At 47.7% G+C, this 17,176-nt stretch overlaps 1 protein-coding gene across 1 annotated transcript in view; it reads left to right on the plus strand.

Moving 5' to 3' along the window:
• HEPACAM (hepatic and glial cell adhesion molecule) overlaps positions 1-17,176 on the plus strand; it is a 77,786-nt gene that overhangs the window by 40,870 nt on the left and 19,740 nt on the right. Inside the window, exon 3 of the mRNA XM_048827282.2 lies at positions 5,703-5,984. Within this exon, the coding sequence (XP_048683239.1) occupies positions 5,703-5,984 (282 nt within the window). The remainder of the gene's footprint in view (positions 1-5,702; positions 5,985-17,176) is intronic.

Below are 17,176 nucleotides of genomic sequence, written 5' to 3' on the forward strand. Positions count from 1 at the left end.
GTTACCGCTCAAGAAAGAGATCTTGGAGTCATTGTGGATAGCTCTCTGAAAACAGCCACTCAATGTGCAGCGTCAGTCAAAAAAGTGAACAGAATGTTGGGAATCATTAAGAAAGGGATCGATAATAAGACAGAAAATATCCTGTTGCCTCCATATAAATCCCCGGTACGCCCACATCTTGAATACTGCGTGCAGATGTGGTCTCCCCATCTAAAAAAAGATATGTTGGAATTGGAAAAGGTTCAGAAAAGGGTAACAAAAATTATTGGGGTATAGAACGGCTTCAATATGAGGAGAGATTAATAGGACTGGGACTTTTCAGCTTGGAAAAGAGTCCACTGTGTGGGGATATGATAGAGGTCTACAAAATCATGACTGGTGTGGAGAAAGTGAATAAGGAAGTGTTATTTACTCCTCATAACACAAGAACTAGGGGTCACCAAATTAAATGAATAGGCAGCAGGTTTAAAACAAACAAAAGGAAGTACACCTCTAGCCCGATATAACATGACCTGATATAACACGGGTTTGCATACAACGCGGTAAAGCAGCGCTCTTGGGATCAGCGCGTCAGCGTGTCAGACATGCTGCTCTGAGAAGCGTTTTAAGGGTGCTGGGCCGGAGCCGAGGGGTTCGATAAGGGGCAGAGGGTCTCGGGGGGCGGTCAGGGGACAGGGAGCGGGGCGGGTTGGATGGTTCAGAGGTTCTGGGGCGGGGCGGTCACGGGACAGGGAATGGGGGCATTAGATAGGGTGTGGGAGTCCCGGGGTGCCTGTCAGGGGGCGGGGGTGTGGATAGGGGTCGGGGCAGTCACGGGACAGGGAGCAGGGGAGTTGAGTAGGGGGTGGGGTCCTGGGGGTGATTAGGGATGGGGAGATCTCTGGAGGGGGTAGTCAGGGGACAGGAGTGGGGGGGGTTGGATGGGTCGGAGGTTCTGAGGGGTAGGTCAGGGGGCGGGAAGTAGGTGGGGGTCGGATAGGGGGTGGGGCCAGGCTGTTTGGGGAGGCACAGCCTTACCTACCTGGCCTTCCATACAATTTTGAACCCTGATGTAAAAAATCAGGGACGTCTCCAGGGAGGAGACCTGACTAATGTAAACACTGAAAAGTGTTGGGAGCTTCAAAGGACTATTTGAAACAAGGTAAAGTTTTAAAATTCAGTGGGTTCCCCAAGAAATCTCTAGGGGGAGGCGTACGCAAATGTAACTCCTCCGGTTCTGCAAAACCTCGTCCTTTGGAAACTACACCCTGAGGAGAAACCCATTGTCTAGGACTTAGCTATTCCCATATCAAACCCTGTATTAGGCGTGGGCAAATTTTACAAAATAATTGTTGTAATTAAAGAAAGGAGATACAATTTAACCATTGTAGAACAGATTTATTTACTGCATACACCGTGTTAGTTCTGACAAAAATGATTTGCTGACTATTAATAACGGAAATGCTTGAGGCCAAAAGAAGTTTGATATAACGCGGTTTCACCTATAACACGGGAAGATTTTTTGGCTTCCGAGGACAGCATTATATCGGGGTAGAGGTGTGTTTCTTCACACAGCACACAGTCAACCTGTGGAACTCGTTGCCAGAGGATGTTGTGAAGGCCAAGACTATAACAGGGTTTAAAAAAGAACTAGATAAACTCATGGAGGGTAGGTCCATCAGTGACTATTAGCCAGGATGGGCAGGGATGGTGTCCCTAGCCTTTGTTTGCCAGAAGCTGGCAATGGGTGACAGATCATTTGATGATTCCCTGTTCTGTTCATTCCCTCTGGGGCACCAGGCATCGGCCGCTGTCGGAAGACAGGATATTGGGCTAGATGGACCTTTGGTCTGGCCCAGTCTGGCCTTTCATATGTTCTTATGGAGTAACTGTTTGGCTTTGCAGCAGGACAAGCTTCCTGCCCTTAGCACGTGTTACACTAAAAACGCAAAGTGCTTTTCATTATTCATCATTCTCATTTGCTAAGCAACCCTTGTTAGAATTCATTGTTTGTTTGGTGATATTCCCGGCCCTCTACAAAACACAAATGCACAGACAGCTCTGTGCAACAGTGCTCGAATGTGCTGTTTGCCTTCAGGCTGCGGAGCTCTATTATTCAACATTTGATTAGATTTCTAGTTTATTTACTACTTCAGAAACTCCAGAGACAAAGGACCTAGCAACTCCAGAGCACCGAAAAGCATGACCTTATTTCTTGAAGATGGTGACAGCTAGGCAACTAGGAGTCAGAATAACATTACCTCACTGCAAACGCTACCAAGTGCAAAGCTTCCTGCTGAGTCCCATTGTCCTCCATCCGGTCATATGGGTGAAATCCTGGCCCCAATGACCTCAGAACTCCCACTGACTTCAGCGGGGCCAGGATCGCACCTGATCAGACTATGGAAAGCTGGTGGTTTCAAAAGGGTATACGGAGTGCTCTCTCTAGTCTCAGTACTGATCATTCACAGGAGCCTCCAGGAAGGTTTAGTTTCCTATATCCAGTCCAAGAGAAGTCTTGTAATTAGCATGACAGCTATGGCAATGTCCTGCAATATCGTGGACAAACCTTACTGACTTAAGTTGAAGTATCTTAGGAGGTCATTGTCTGGAAAATGCAAATGTCCACATATTATTGTGGGATTGTGTGTGACGTCTCCAGGGAGGAGACCTGACTAATGTAAACACTGAAAAGTGTTGGGAGCTTCAAAGGACTATTTGAAACAAGGTGAAGTTTTAAAATTCAGTGGGTTCCCCAAAAAATCTCTAGGGGGAGGCGTACGCAAATGTAACTCCTCCGGTTCTGCAAAACCCCGTCCTTTGGAAACTACACCCTGAGGAGAAACCCATTGTCTAGGACTTAGCTATTCCCATATCAAACCCCAAACTGTATAAAGGAGGGACTAAGCTTTGCGTTTGTTCTTGTTCTGAGAAAAAGGAGTTTTGAGCTTGTAGCCACACAAAAATTTTGTTTGAAGGACTGTTTACCTGTCTGAGCCCTTGAGGGGTGATCTCTGGTAAGTTTATTTGTAGGTTCTTGTACTGTTTGTAACATGTTTTCTCTATAATGCTTTCACTTTAAGAATAACTATGCTTAGAAAGAGCCCTGTGTTAACTTAACCGTGGCAATTACACTGTTTGAGGAGAAGGCAAAGCAGGCCTGCTTAGACAGTTTGGCTTGCTGGGGAACTCACAATATAGGCAGGGGACTGTGCAGCCTGGAAATATGCCTGTCAGGAGGAAGAGAAACACAGGGCTCTGCCCAAGAGATGTGATGTCTGGGGAGCTGGAAGCCCGAGGGTGGGTGCGCTTGGTGGGCCCTAGAAGGGGGAATGTAGGTGCAGTTGCTCTGACCTGTGACAATTAATAGGCATATTGCTGGTCGTGCTGGTTTGCCAAATACTGTTTGTGTCAAATGTGTACATTTTGACAAAACCCCGCAGAAAACATGTCGTCTGCCATATTCTTTCCCATTTTCAAACATTTTAATCTCAGGGACTTCCAAACATTTGTTTTCAATTTTATTTTATAGGTTTTCCTCGTTTCCGTAGCAGCAGTGCATAATATGAATTCCTACTCCTCCTCACAGGCCGTACTATGGCATAACAGTTGAAATATCCGATTCTTTTTATTTTATGTACGTCTAAGATTCTTGCAGGCAGCTGCCACTTGGTACAGATTGAACCATCTTATCTTTTTTCTCGATTGTAGTGTCTCTTGTTTGTGCTGTAATGAATGGAATAGTCTGCCACTTGGACGTGAATCGTTACGCTCTCCGACCAGAGACGTTATGAAATAATGTAAAAATAATAAAAATAGAAACATGAACAAACCATTAACAGTCTAAGCAACATTTCACAATTCTGAAATGCAATTTTTCTGAAACTGGAAATGTGCAGAAATTCTGTTTTGCCGGAAATTTGGAAAACATTTTTCAGTCCAATTTGGAATGAAAACAGATTTTGAAATGTCCAAGTTTCCTGCAGAATGGAAATTCATTTTGATCAGCTGTAGCTGCTAGCAAGATCCCCATATGAGCTGATCCACATTAAGAACAAGTGACGTACGCTTATTTGTGCAATCACTCACTCATTTGTGGAGCTCTATTGTTATTTAACCTGTGGATTGTGGTAGTGTCCATAGGTCCCAATCAGGCCCCACTGTGCTAGGGGCTGTACAAACACAATGGAAGACACAGTCCTTGCCTGTATTACTGGCTGCACACAGGTTTGTAGTCATTGTTAAATGTAAAACCCTGTGCTACGGAGGGACGCGCTCAAACCTGATTTAGAGCTCAAACAGCCCCAGCTCTGGTCTGTTAGCCCCAAGCTAGGCACCTCCTGCTGCAGGGACTTGCAGTGTGAATCGCGGTCCCTGCTGCATTGCCAGGCATCTGGCCTCGTCATGGCTGTGCCGGGCAGGCCTCCATGGGGCCCCTCTCCCAGCCTGGCTGCGGCCATGTGCCCGGCTTGCTCCCTGAGTCAACCCCCTGCCCTGGCTTCAGGCTGTATTTGGGCCTGCTGTCTCCACCAGCAACACCCAGATGTGCTCTCCCCTAAGCTGGTGCCTCCTCCTGCTAGCCCTGTCAGCCACTTGGGTAGGGCAGCGCTCTCGCTCTGGATTGGCAGCACCCTCCTCTAGAGAGAGCTTCCTTAGCTCCTGTCCCTGTCACCCATCATGTCAGACAGGGTGATTGAGGGAGGGTGGGCCGTGGCATGGGGCCTCTGTGGCTGCCACAGACCAGTGTTTGGTTAATGTCACTGCCTCCCAGCACCAAGTATGGGAGGGGAAACCTCTCCCTGAGTACGAGGAGCTGGGATTTCAGCCGGCTGATTAACAGGTCAAGGGGCTTTTGCCATTACCAGTACACCATGAATGGAATCCCGGCAGCAGCTGGGGACAGAGGGCCGTGGCCAAACAGCTTCAAGGCGGAATGAGATGGAGACGAGGGTTTATGGGAGAGACTCACAAACACCTGCTAACCCCTACGGAGAGGAAGGACATCCTTGTGGTTTAGGTGCTGGGCTGGGACCCCGGAGCACTGTGCTCTGTCCCAGCTCTGTCATAGACTCCCGGTGTGACCTTGGGCAAGTCCCTTAATCTCTCTGGGTTCAGGTCCCATCTGTAAAATGGGGAGAGAATGACCGTCCCTTTGTCTATTAGAGGGTAAACTCTTTGGGGCAGGAGCTGTCTCTTCCAGTAAGTGTCTGTGCACCACCCAGCACAATATGGCTCCACTCTCTTTGGGGTCTCTGGGTGCAAACAAATAATGACATGGGAGGACTGCTAGAAAACTCAGCAGCGCTTTGCAGTCAGAGTTTGCTGAGTCCCAGTCATTTGAGCCTGGAGGACAAGGGGATTCACTCTTCTTCAGTGCTCCTCCATGGCCAGACCCCCTGACTCTTTCGTGGCTTTGTTGCAGTACGGTTGATTGTCGGGGGGTTGGTTTTATCGTCAGGGCTGCCACATTCTGCCTCCCTAGCATCTGGCACTGCCTGCAGCAAAGTCAGAGCGTTCACTGAGTCTGAAAGAAAACCCCAAAGAACCCGAAAATGGCCAAGTGCAATCAATGAGCAGGACTCTGCTGCTGGCTACACCAGTTTCTCCTCAGGCCAGGAATGGGGAAAGATATTGGAGCAGGGGCAGGGGTTGAAACACTGCGGGGAGGTGCCGTCTCTTTCATAGTGCTCATTAGAAGTGTTTTTATTTTCTTTTTCTTCTAGTTCCAATTTCAAAGCCTCACGTTGTCCTTGCATCATCCACCGTGCTGGAGCTCAGTGAGTATTTCACCCTGAACTGCTCCCACGAGAATGGTACAAAGCCTACCTACACCTGGCTGAAGGACGGCAAGCCCCTCAGCAACGACTCACGGCTGCTGCTCTCCCACGATCAGAAGGTGCTCACCATCACAAGAGTCCTCATGTCTGATGATGACATTTACAGCTGTCTGGTAGAAAACCCCATTAGTAGCGGGCGCAGTGTCCCGATAAAGCTGACGGTGTATAGTAAGTATTCCGACGGTGCGGACATGTGGGGGAAGGCATACAGTTCGTGTGGTGACATTGTCCATTCCACGTGCTGCAGAAACTCTCCAGCCTGGCACACACGGGGAACACATCATGGTGATTTCAGGCAGGGCACGTTTAAATCCAATGAAAAGCCCTTTACTGGTGATTGTTCTGTATTACTAAGATTAGTTAATTGTTACAGGAAGTGACTGAGTAATTGGTAGTTGCTGATACCAAATGATATAACTACTTGTGTTTTCTCAGGGTTGCATAAAAGCAGTAATTATCTGCATGTGCAGAGCCCACGGTGTGTGGGGCCAGGTTCCCACTCTGGGGTGGCCGATCTTTTAGAAGGCTTTTGCCTTCTCACTGTATCTGAAATAGCCACTCTCCGATTCTCTGTGGGTGAAGTGTAGGTGAAATCCACCTGCCATCTGCAGCTAGAGCATGGCATGGCAGTGCAGCCTTCTGAGGCCACTGGGCCAGTCTCTGAACTGCAGCCCCTGCACACTGACTGCCTGGAGAGATCCCGTGGTCCATTCCTTAGTCCTAGCGCAGACCACTCTCGCCACTGCCCTCCACACAGCGCCTTCCTGTGGCAGAAAGAAGGTGCCAAGTGACCACTGTATGGCCACTTCACCCTTCCCTCTGGGCAGCCGCAGTGCAAGACACAAGTGTTGTAGAGATCCTTACCCTCTCCCAGTGCATGAGAAGTGAATGATACTGTCTCAGTACTAACGCTTACAAATACTTTCTGTGATCTTCTCTTGGGATAATACATTCTGCAGCTGAAGTTAGCCTATAAACTCCCCAGTAGTTAGCATTGGTTGTTTAGTCCATGTTAAAAAATTCCTACACGTGATTTCTTTGAGAAGCCCTAGTGTGACGGTGCTTTGGAGCAGGGACTTGAAATTTGGCAGGGCGGCAGCCTTTGGGTCAGGGAAATGGCATTTGCTGCCCCCATATAATAATACCCAGATTTAGCATCTGAAAATCACCGTTTGCACATGCTCACCAGGCATCTGTTAAGACAAGTAGTGAAATCTCAGAACAGTCCATCACAGAGCGAGCTCCAGCTCAGGGCTGCAAGGCTGAGCCGGGCTCTTCCTGCAATTGCTCCTCCTGGTCCGTGGGGCTCAGTGTGGCATCGGGCACAGGAATTGAGAGCAGGTAGACTCTCTGTCCTGTGCTTGCTGCTTCCCTGCGATGCCCAGCAGCACTGGGGGCCAGGGGCCGCAGGGAAGTCTGAATGCATGGGACAAGGCCAGACTGGGGACAGAGGGTTGGAGATGCATGGAAAGGGACAGAGACATTCAGTGTGCGGCCCTGTCTCACCTGCTGCCACCATCCAAACCTGGCACTGATGAGGCAGTTCCATGAGGCGGGTCTGTGGCACCCATCACTGTTGTATCTGAGCCTCACAAACATCCAGGGCTTTGTTTGCACTGTCTGTCAGGCACCCTGCAGGCTCTATCTTCTGGGAAATGTTGTATCCCTGATGGGGCACGCTTCATAGAATCTCAGGGTTGGAAGGGACCTCAGGAGGTCATCTAATCCAGCCCCCTGCTCAAAGCAGGGCCAATCCCCAATTTTTGCCCCGCGATCTGTAAATGGCCCCCTCAAGGATTGAGCTCGCAACCCTGGGTTGAGCAGGCCAATGCTCAAACCACTGAGCTATCCCTCCCCCTCACTTCCCACTGCGTTCAGACAAACTAGGCTGCATTGCTGGGCACTGCCCGCACTGTACTGCTACTGAACTCAAACTTCTCCCTAAGTTAATAGAGCACTAAAATGCGTGCAATTCCCACCCCAGTCCGTGATGCAAAACCCAAACATCAGCCAGTCTGCTAAGGTCTCTCCTGTCACATTAACAACCCAGCTGGTCCCAAAGAGTGAAATGTTGGTTCCATGCTGGAAATGAGTGAGGGTGAGAAGGCAGGAATCTGTGTCCTCTTTAGCCTTTAAACTCTCTGAAGTGGGGAAAAGTCACTGACGTGCTGAACTTGTCCTCAGAGCTGCAGGGCAAATAGAGTTAAATTAGATGCCTTTCTTCGTTTGTCACAACTCCTTTCTTTTCTGTCCCTGTAGCTGGGATACAAAGCCTGATTGTACCTGTGCCAGAGAAATGCAGTGTTCAAAGAGGGGGGCTCCTGCCTGGTCCTATCTGTGGACGAAGGGCCTGCAGAGTTCCATGGCCCTGACACCCTTGCCTGTGTCATGCCCTCTGGACCCTGCATAACAAAGTGCCACAGTTCTGTCCTGCCAGTCCAACAGTGCCTTGTGTCAGCCTGGCGGTGGGGCCAGAGCCTATCCCACATTTGTAATTACAGGCTCCAGTTATAAATGGGGTTTAATACTGGACCTATGCAGAATGTTTGCAGGTGGATGTGAGGGTGCCAGGGTGTTCTGGGTCTGATGCTCATGCAGAAGTATCCTAGCCAATGAAATGCTGCTCTTTATAGCCAGGGCTGGAGGAACCAGGAGAGCTGGCTGTATTTTAAAGAATCCTTATTGAGGTTACAGGGACAAACCATTCCGATGTGTAGAAAGAATAAGTAAATATGGCAGGCGACCAGCTTGGCTTAACAGTGAAATCCTTGCTGATCTTCACCACCAAAAAGAAGCTTACAAGACGTGGAAGATTGGACAAATGACCAGGGAGGAGTATAAAAATATTGCTCAGGGATGCAAGAGTGTAATCAGGAAGGCCAAATCCCACCTGGAGTTGCAGCTAGCAAGAGATGTTAAGAGTAACAAGAAGGGTTTCTTCAGGTATGTTGGCAACAAGAAGAAAGTCAAGGAAAGTGTGGGCCCCTTACTGAATGAGGGAGGCAACCTAATGACAGAGGATGTGGAAAAAGCTAATGTACTCAATGCTTTCTTTGCCTCTGTCTTCACGAACAAGGTCAGCTACCAGACTACTGCACTGGGCAGCACAGCATGGGGAGGAGGTGACCAGCCCTCTGTGGAGAAAGAAGTGGTTCGGGACTATTTAGAAAAGCTGGACGAGCACAAGTCCATGGGGCCGGATGCATTGCATCCGAGAATGCTAAAGGAGTTGGCGGATGTGATTGCAGAGCCATTAGCCATTATCTTTGAAAACTCATGGCGATCCGGGGAAGTCCCAGACGACTGGAAAAAGGCTAATGTAGTGCCCATCTTTAAAAAAGGGAAGAAGGAGGATCCGGGGAACTACAGGCCAGTCAGCCTCACCTCAGTCCCTGGAAAAATCATGGAGCAGGTCCTCAAGGAATCAATTCTGAAGCACTTCGAGGAGAGGAAAGTGATCAGGAACAGTCAGCATGGATTCACCAAGGGCAAGTCGTGCCTGACTAATCTAATTGCCTTCTATGACGAGATAACTGGTTCTGTGGATAAAAGGAAAGCAGTGGACGTGTTGTTCCTTGACTTTAGCAAAGCTTTTGACATGGTCTCCCACAGTATTCTTGCCAGCAAGTTAAAGAAGTATGGGCTGGATGAATGGACTATAAGGTGGATAGAAAGTTGGCTAGATTGTCGGGCTCAATGGGTAGTGATCAATGGCTCCATGTCTAGTTGGCAGCTGGTATCAACTGGAGTGCCCCAAGGGTCGGTCCTGGGGCCGGTTTTGTTCAATGTCTTCATAAATGATCTGGAGGATGGTGTGGATTGCACCCTCAGCAAGTTTGCAGATGACACTAAACTGGGAGGAGAGGTAGACAAGCTGGAGGGTAGGGATAGGATACAGAGGGCCTTAGACAAATTAGAGGATTTGGCCAAAAGAAATCTGATGAGGTTCAACAAGGACAAGTGCAGAGTCCTGCCATTAGGACGGAAGAATCCCATGCATCACTACAGACTAGGGACCGAATGGCTAGGCAGCAGTTCTGCAGAAAAGGACCTAGGGGTTACAGTGGACGAGAAGCTGGATATGAGTCAACAGTGTGCCCTTGTTGCCAAGAAGGCCAATGGCATTTTGGGATGTATGAGTAGGGGCACTGCCAGCAGATCGAGGGACGTGATTGTTCCCCTCTATTCAACATTGGTGAGGCCTCATCTGGAGTACTGTGTCCAGTTTTGGGCCCCGCACTACAAGAAGGATGTGGAAAAATTGGAAAGAGTCCAGCGGAGGGCAACAAAAATGATTAGGGGACTGGAACACATGACTTACGAGGAGAGGATGAGGGAACTGGGATTGTTTAGTCTGCAGAAGAGAAGAATGAGGGGGGATTTGATAGCTGCTTTCAACTACCTGAAAGAGGGTTCCAAAGAGGATGGATCTAGACTGTTCTCAGTGGTAGCTGATGACAGAACAAGGAGTAATGGTCTCAAGTTACAGTGTGGGAGGTTTAGATTGGATATTAGGAAAAACTTTTTCACTAGATCAGATGAGCCTTTCAGGTGATGCTATAACCTTGCACCGACCTCTGTGCTGCTCATCTGGCATCTCACCCACCAGGAGAGGAATCTCCTCCACTCACGATGTTAAAAATGCAGTATTGCCAACCTCAAACATTCAGAAATCATGAGCTGGGCTCAAACAATCATGAGATTTAAAAAAAAATACATATTGGGCTCTTTTCCGTGGCCTTAGAAAGTAACCTTGAGTGAACTAGAAACTTACTCATTTAAACATGAAGGCTGAGATTCTCATGCCATCACTTGACTCCAGGAGCTAGGGCTTTAAGAAGAATATCAAAACAGTGGCAACCGTTCTCCTTGAGGCCTGCTGTGCTTTCCTCTTTGCTCTCTTTGCTTTCCCCTCTCTCAAACACCTCTCTTCAGCCTATTTGACTCCTTGGCACAGTGCAGTGCTGCAGGGCAGCCTGTTATTAGCTGTATCTTCCCAGCTTGCAGTGTAGATCTTGAACATTTCCAAGTCCCTCTTGCAAATGTCCTTGAACATCAAGCTAAGCCGGCCCAGTAGCCTTGCAGCGTCCACAAGTTCTCCATACAGGAGATGCTTTGGAATGGGTCCATCATCCGTCTGATGCAGAAGACCAAGGCAACGGAGATGTCTGTATTTGAGATTAGTGATTGGATTTGGCAATTTTGCTTTACTTTGGAGTCAGGAACTCTGCTTTCCCACTTAATATTTAGAGCACAGTATGGACAATGGCTGTGCACGGTGTTTAGTCTTCTTTATGCCTGTTGTTGGAGGTCCAGGTCTCGCCACCATAAAGCAGCATGCTTGAAACACACATCTGGCAAACCCATACCTGGGTGTTCAGTGTTAGTTTCCTATTATCCCCCACACACTTAGTCAGTTGGCCAAATATAGGTAGGACCTGCCTTCCTGATGTGAGATTTAAACTCTTCATCTAGAGATAAGTTATCTGATACAGTTGATCCTAGATAGCAGAACCTTGTGGCACGACTTTTAGTGTGGTGTTAGCTGTTGAAACTTCTGGTGCAATCAACACACCATATTCATCGTCTTCTTTAGACTGATGGTTAGTCCAAATGTATCACAAGCTAGCGAAAAGCTATTACAAAGTTGTAGAAGCACCTCTTCACTTTGTGTGATGAGTCCTGCATTGTTGGCAAAAATAAATTCTCTTATCAGCAGGTGTTGGACTTTGTTGTTTGCTCTTAGGTGTGCAATATTGAAGAGTTTTTTCCATTTGATCTTGTATGGAGAGGAGAAAGCATGACAAAGTAGCAGACAGAATAGACCAAAGACTGTTGTGCCAAAACACATCCCTGTTCGAAATTACAGGACATTTCTGATCTCTCAGATTGATCACCTTAATACTAGAGTGTAGCCTTCATGCCATCATGGAAGAATTGAATCTGACTGAGGAGGACTGGGGGGCAACCAGTTCTCTCTGGCAGTTGAAAAAGGCTTGTTCTTCTGACCAGGTCAACACCATTGTAAGATCTAGGAAGGCAAAGTAGAGAGGTTTTCCTTGTTCTTGATGTTATTCTTGCCTTAGTGTGAAGACCATGTTGATAGTAGATCTACCAGCATGGAAGCTGCACTGACTCTGTGGATATGTTTGTTCAGCCAGAACTTACGTGTTGAGAATGACCTATGCAAATGCCTTGCCAGCAACAGCGAGGAGACAAATTCCTCAGTAGTGGTGGCAATTACTGCGATCTCCTTTTGCTTTATACAATGTTATGATGTTGGCGTCCTTCATGTCAGTGGTGCCCCTCCTTCCCTCCAGTAGCCAAGCAAGACATTGTGTGGATGTTTCAGCGCTGTTTCAGTACTTCAGCTGGAATTCCATCTCTTTCTGCTGCCTTTCCTGCTGCTAGGAAGGTGAGTAGCTGCACTAGCTTATTTTTAAACTGTTCTGTATCAAGCTGTTGGATGGTCTGAAGCTTGGGGGTTGCATTTAGTGCTGCTTCAGAGACTGTGGTTTCACATGAATCGATTTCATGATAGTGTTCAACCCATCACTGCATCTGTTTGCTCCCGTCAATGATGATGTCTCCATTAAGAGATTTGAATGAGGCAGCCTTTTTGGCTGACGGACCTATTACTTTCTTGATTGCATCATACGTACAAGCATCCATTGAGAATGGAGATCTAAGAGGTGTCTTCTCACACAGATCGAGCCAGTATGATTTAGCACATTGCCTTGCTGCTAGTTGCATTGTTCTTTGGCCACTCTGCGGTTAGCCCGTCTCTCAGGAGAGGAGTTCCCGCCATGGTGCAGATATGCTGTGTACTTTGATTCAATAACTGGAAGCATTTCTTCAGAATATGCGTCAAAGCAGCCTTTATCTTCTACAGTCTTTTTACCAAAAGCTACCATTGCAGCTATGTGTGTGTTCATTCTGAGTGTATTTATGCTGCATCAGCATTCAGGAGAAGTGCAACTGGTGACATAGCTTACAGGAGATTTGCAGTAAATTGGAGACATCTTTCTTGGTCTTTTGTGTTGTTGATGTTAATACATGGGCAACAGTTTTGCTGGGTATGATGGAATTTCCATAGTGAAAGCCATATTTTGCCACATACTGTGAAAACCGTGAGTCTGGAGAACATCCTGTAGATGTTTTCTGCAGGTGACAATTAAATTCAGTCAGTGCCAACATCTACATCTGGGGTGTCTCCACAAGACTGTCCAGCAAGAGACTGCCTTGGAAGTAGGTATTGGTCATGCACAGTCCTCGGGGGTGCAGAGCTCCGGCCTTTGCCCATTGTTGTTCATTTTCCCCCCTCCATGGTGGCCAGTGCATAGCACCTACATCTTGTGACCTGAGCTGACTCTGGTGTTGAAGTCTCTCACTAGACAGAGTTGCTTGCCCAGTGGTAGCTTGCTGATGGCACTGTCAAGTTGCTGATAGAACAAGTGCTTCTCTTCAAAGCTGGAGAGTGATGGAGCAGATATGCTAATGATGTTGGCAAAGCCTCCTGGGGCAGATATTCTCAGTGGTACAATTCATTCTGATGTTGCAATGGGACATTCAACCAGGGATACTACTGCATTTTTGACTGCAAAACCCACCCCATGTTCATGGTGGTCTTGTTTGCTTTTTCTGTGCCAGAAGAAAGTGTAATGCCTCTGGTACAGAGAGCCTGTAGTTAGTCTGGTTTCAGAGAGATGGCCTACATCGATGGCAGACTTCCTATTGTCACTGGCCTCCTCCAGATCATTTAGCATATCAGAGCACATTGTCCTCACATTCCAACAAGCAAGTTTGAAGAGGGTGACCATTCTACCTGAATGTTCAGTGCGGATGCCTCGGCAGACAGAGGCGTGCCTTAGAGTCAAAGTCCTCCTCTTGGCAGCACTGACTGCACCTAGAGGCTTGGAAGACCAAGATGTCTGGAAGCAAGCACAGCTGCAGGAAATGCCAGGGGGCAGAGCTGAATTGCCGTGCCAACCACCTGCCACTTTCTCTGCAGTGGATTTGGTTCAGGGTTTTCTCCCCTAGCTTTTGCTCAACTAAGAATTAGCTGCAAAGCAGCAGCACCAAATGGAATTACTCCTTCACGGATATTGTTTTTCATTCCAACTGGTATCAGGCTTACCTGCTACAAGACTGTGGTTATTGCAAAGACGTGCACCAATTATCACAATAAATTATCATCAATTATCAAGATAAAATTGAGAGAGTTGGCAACAGTGAAAGTCCCCCCTTGCAGGGGGGAGTGGCTAGGAGAGAAGTTCATGCTCTGTTACATTTGTGGTAACACTTGAGAATTTGTACCTAAACGTGATGCCCAAATTTTATAATCGTAGGTTTCACACATGCAGAGGAGCTGAACAGCCCATCCTCAGCTGAGATCGATATTTGCCATAGGTACAAATGAAAATCAGGCCCTTGGTGCTTCCCAGCGGACTCCCAGTTAGTGATCGCTGAGACAGGCAGATGAGCAGACCCATAACCTCTGTAGCAGAGCTGGGCAAATCATTGATTTTTCAGTTCACTGGCAGGTCCAAAACATATTTTTTTTAAAAAAAGTGGTTCGATCCAAACCATATCCAAAAACTTCTGAAGTTTTTGGTGAATTGGCAAAGTCTGCTTTGGAGCCAAGGAAACTTTTCATTTGACACAAACCATTTTGTTTCTGGCAATTTTTAAAAGACAAACCAGCACAAACCAGCTGGAAAGCCCCCACTTCTATCTCCAGTCTTAGGGCATTTGGGATGTGGGAGACCAGCATTCAGGTTTCCCTTCTGCAGAGCAGGGCTTTGAATGTGGGTTTCCAAGCACTGCGGGGAGCTTCCTGACCATTAGGCAAATGACTGCTCTAAGGTGGGGATCCCTCAATCTCTCCTCTTGGTGCTGTTCTACCGTGCAGGAACTAGTCACTGGGCCAGAGAGAGCGAGAGAATAAATGACTTTATGGTCTGGTGTTTAGGGCACTCATCTGGGAGGTGAGCTGCCCAGCTGGCTCTTTAGTTATTTATCCAAAGTGGAACAGCTTCAACGGGCCCGTGTGAGAGCCCCAGAACCCAGCCGTTAGAGTGCTCGCCTGGGGGCTGGACCCACGTTCAACTCCCTGCTCCACAGCAGGTCAAGAGGGGACTTGGACCTGGGTCTCCCACATGCTAGATGAGTGCCCTAACCACGGGGCTAAACGTTGTCAAGTGCGAGTCTCCTCCACTACCACTTTGTGAACAGTCCCAAAGTCCCCTTGTGATTCTAGCCCCCCAAATAAGATTTTTGGCCAGAACGAGTCGGTGAATTCACATCAGATTTGTTGTGAAATGGCGTTTTTCAGTGAATAATCTATTTTCCTGAAAAAGTTTGCCCAGCTGAGCTCTGTAGTCTTGTCCTCTCAGCCTGTCTCCACATCACGGCTAGACTTACTGGCCTACTCTTGGCACCCCTCTGGAACCCAGAACGTTACAAACACGGTAACTAGCTCTGGGAACATTTTTGTGAGCGCTGTTTTCAGAACAGTTTATAACTCTGCAAACGCTAACTCCCAGCGTGCATTGCTCAGAGCGAAGTCTGCGTATCCCACACCTGTCAGTCCTTGCTGAACGGCCTGGAGGTGAGCTCAGGTGGGGCTGAGAACAGCACGGGATGTTCCGTCACAGGCATGGAACGAGAGGGAACCTATCAACTGGCTGGAGCGCTCAGAGCAGCCATGGCACAGGGGGGCCACCCTGCATGCACGCAGCCTGCAGACTGGCCTGAATTCAGGTGGCTGGCTGCTGCTCCACTGATCTTTCCTCCCGCTCCTCGATGCTGAGTCTGAGCCAGTCGGTGATGTTCCTGCACAATAAGCAGCTCAAACTCTCAGCCTCTGGTGTAACCCGGAGGGGGCGGGGGGCAGGCGGTTCTCAGCAAGAGGCCCTGGTCACACCACAAGGCCAGTTGTTCTGCACTCCCCTCCTGAGGGTGAGGCACAAGCTGGTTGGTGGAGAGGCAGAGGCCTGGCTTGAGGTGCTGGATGAACCCAGGGGCTTCAGTCCGCCGGACACCAGCCCCAGACTGTAGCCATGTGTTACAGCGAGTGTCCATATGACCAGAGCATTGGCCAGAGGGCTTGTAATCAGTCGGCAACACGGCTTTTACAGAGCAAAACAAAATCACCATGTCCTGGGGCCTCCATCTGGCCCAGAGCTCAGCTGGGCACCAACCAAACCAAGAGCACCCAGCACCACTGGAAACAGGATGAACATGGGCCATAATTGGCCACCTGCAGCCTGGTGCCCAGAAGATTAGCCCTGCCAGGAGCAGGAGCGTCAGTGCAGCATGGGCATTTCTTCACAGAGCCCATTTCTGAGTCAAAGGCGTTGAGGCTGGAGCACATAGACCAGGGACACTCGGACTGTGGCTTGGGAGCCATGAGGGGCTCTTTAATGTGTCTCCTGCGGCTCTTTGCAGCACATGTTATTGAAACACTGGGTGACTGGATTATTAACCAGCCTAAACTATTAACCAATCAGGAGGCTTTTACTGTGTTATTAGCCAATTGTAGTTGATAAAATAATAATACTTGGTCAGTCATTTTGCTGTGAGAATAATCAATCCATATATTATTTATAGGGCTGTTGATTAATTGCAGTTAACTCACACAATTAACAAAAAAAATTAAGTCATCGCAGTTTTAATCGCACTGTTGTACAATAAAATACCAATTGGCATTTATTAAATATTTTGGATGATTTTCTACATTTTCAAATATACTGATTTCAATTACAACACAGAATACACAGTGCACAGGGCTCACTTTATATAATTATTTTTTATTACAAATATTTGCACTGTAAAACAGTATTTTTCAATTCACCTCATACAAGTACCATAGTGCAATCTCTTTATCGTGAAAGTGCAGCTTACAAAAGTAGGTTTTTCTTGTTACATAACTGCACTCAAAAATAAAACAATGTAAAGCTTCAGAGCCTACAAGTCCACTCAGTCCTACTTTTTGTTCAGCCAGTCGCTAAAACAAACAAGTTTGTTTACATTTACAGGAGATAATGCTGCCCTCTTCTTATTTACAGTGTCACTCGAAAGTGAGAACAGGCATTCACGTGGCACTTTTGTAGCTGGCATTGGAAGATATTTACATGCCAGACATGCTAAACATTCGTATACCCCTTCATGCTTCGGCCACCATTCCAGAGGACATGCTTCCATGCTGATGATGCTCATTAAAAAAGAATGTGATTGTAGGTCCTCTGCTCTGTTTTACCTGCACTCTGCAGTATATTTCATGTTCTAGCCATGTAGGATGATGACCCAGAACACGTTGTTCGTTTTAAGAACACTTTCACTGCAGATTTGACAAAACG

Source organism: Caretta caretta, chromosome 22 (genome assembly GCF_965140235.1).
Source record: "Caretta caretta isolate rCarCar2 chromosome 22, rCarCar1.hap1, whole genome shotgun sequence".
NCBI classification, from domain to species: Eukaryota; Metazoa; Chordata; order Testudines; family Cheloniidae; genus Caretta; species Caretta caretta.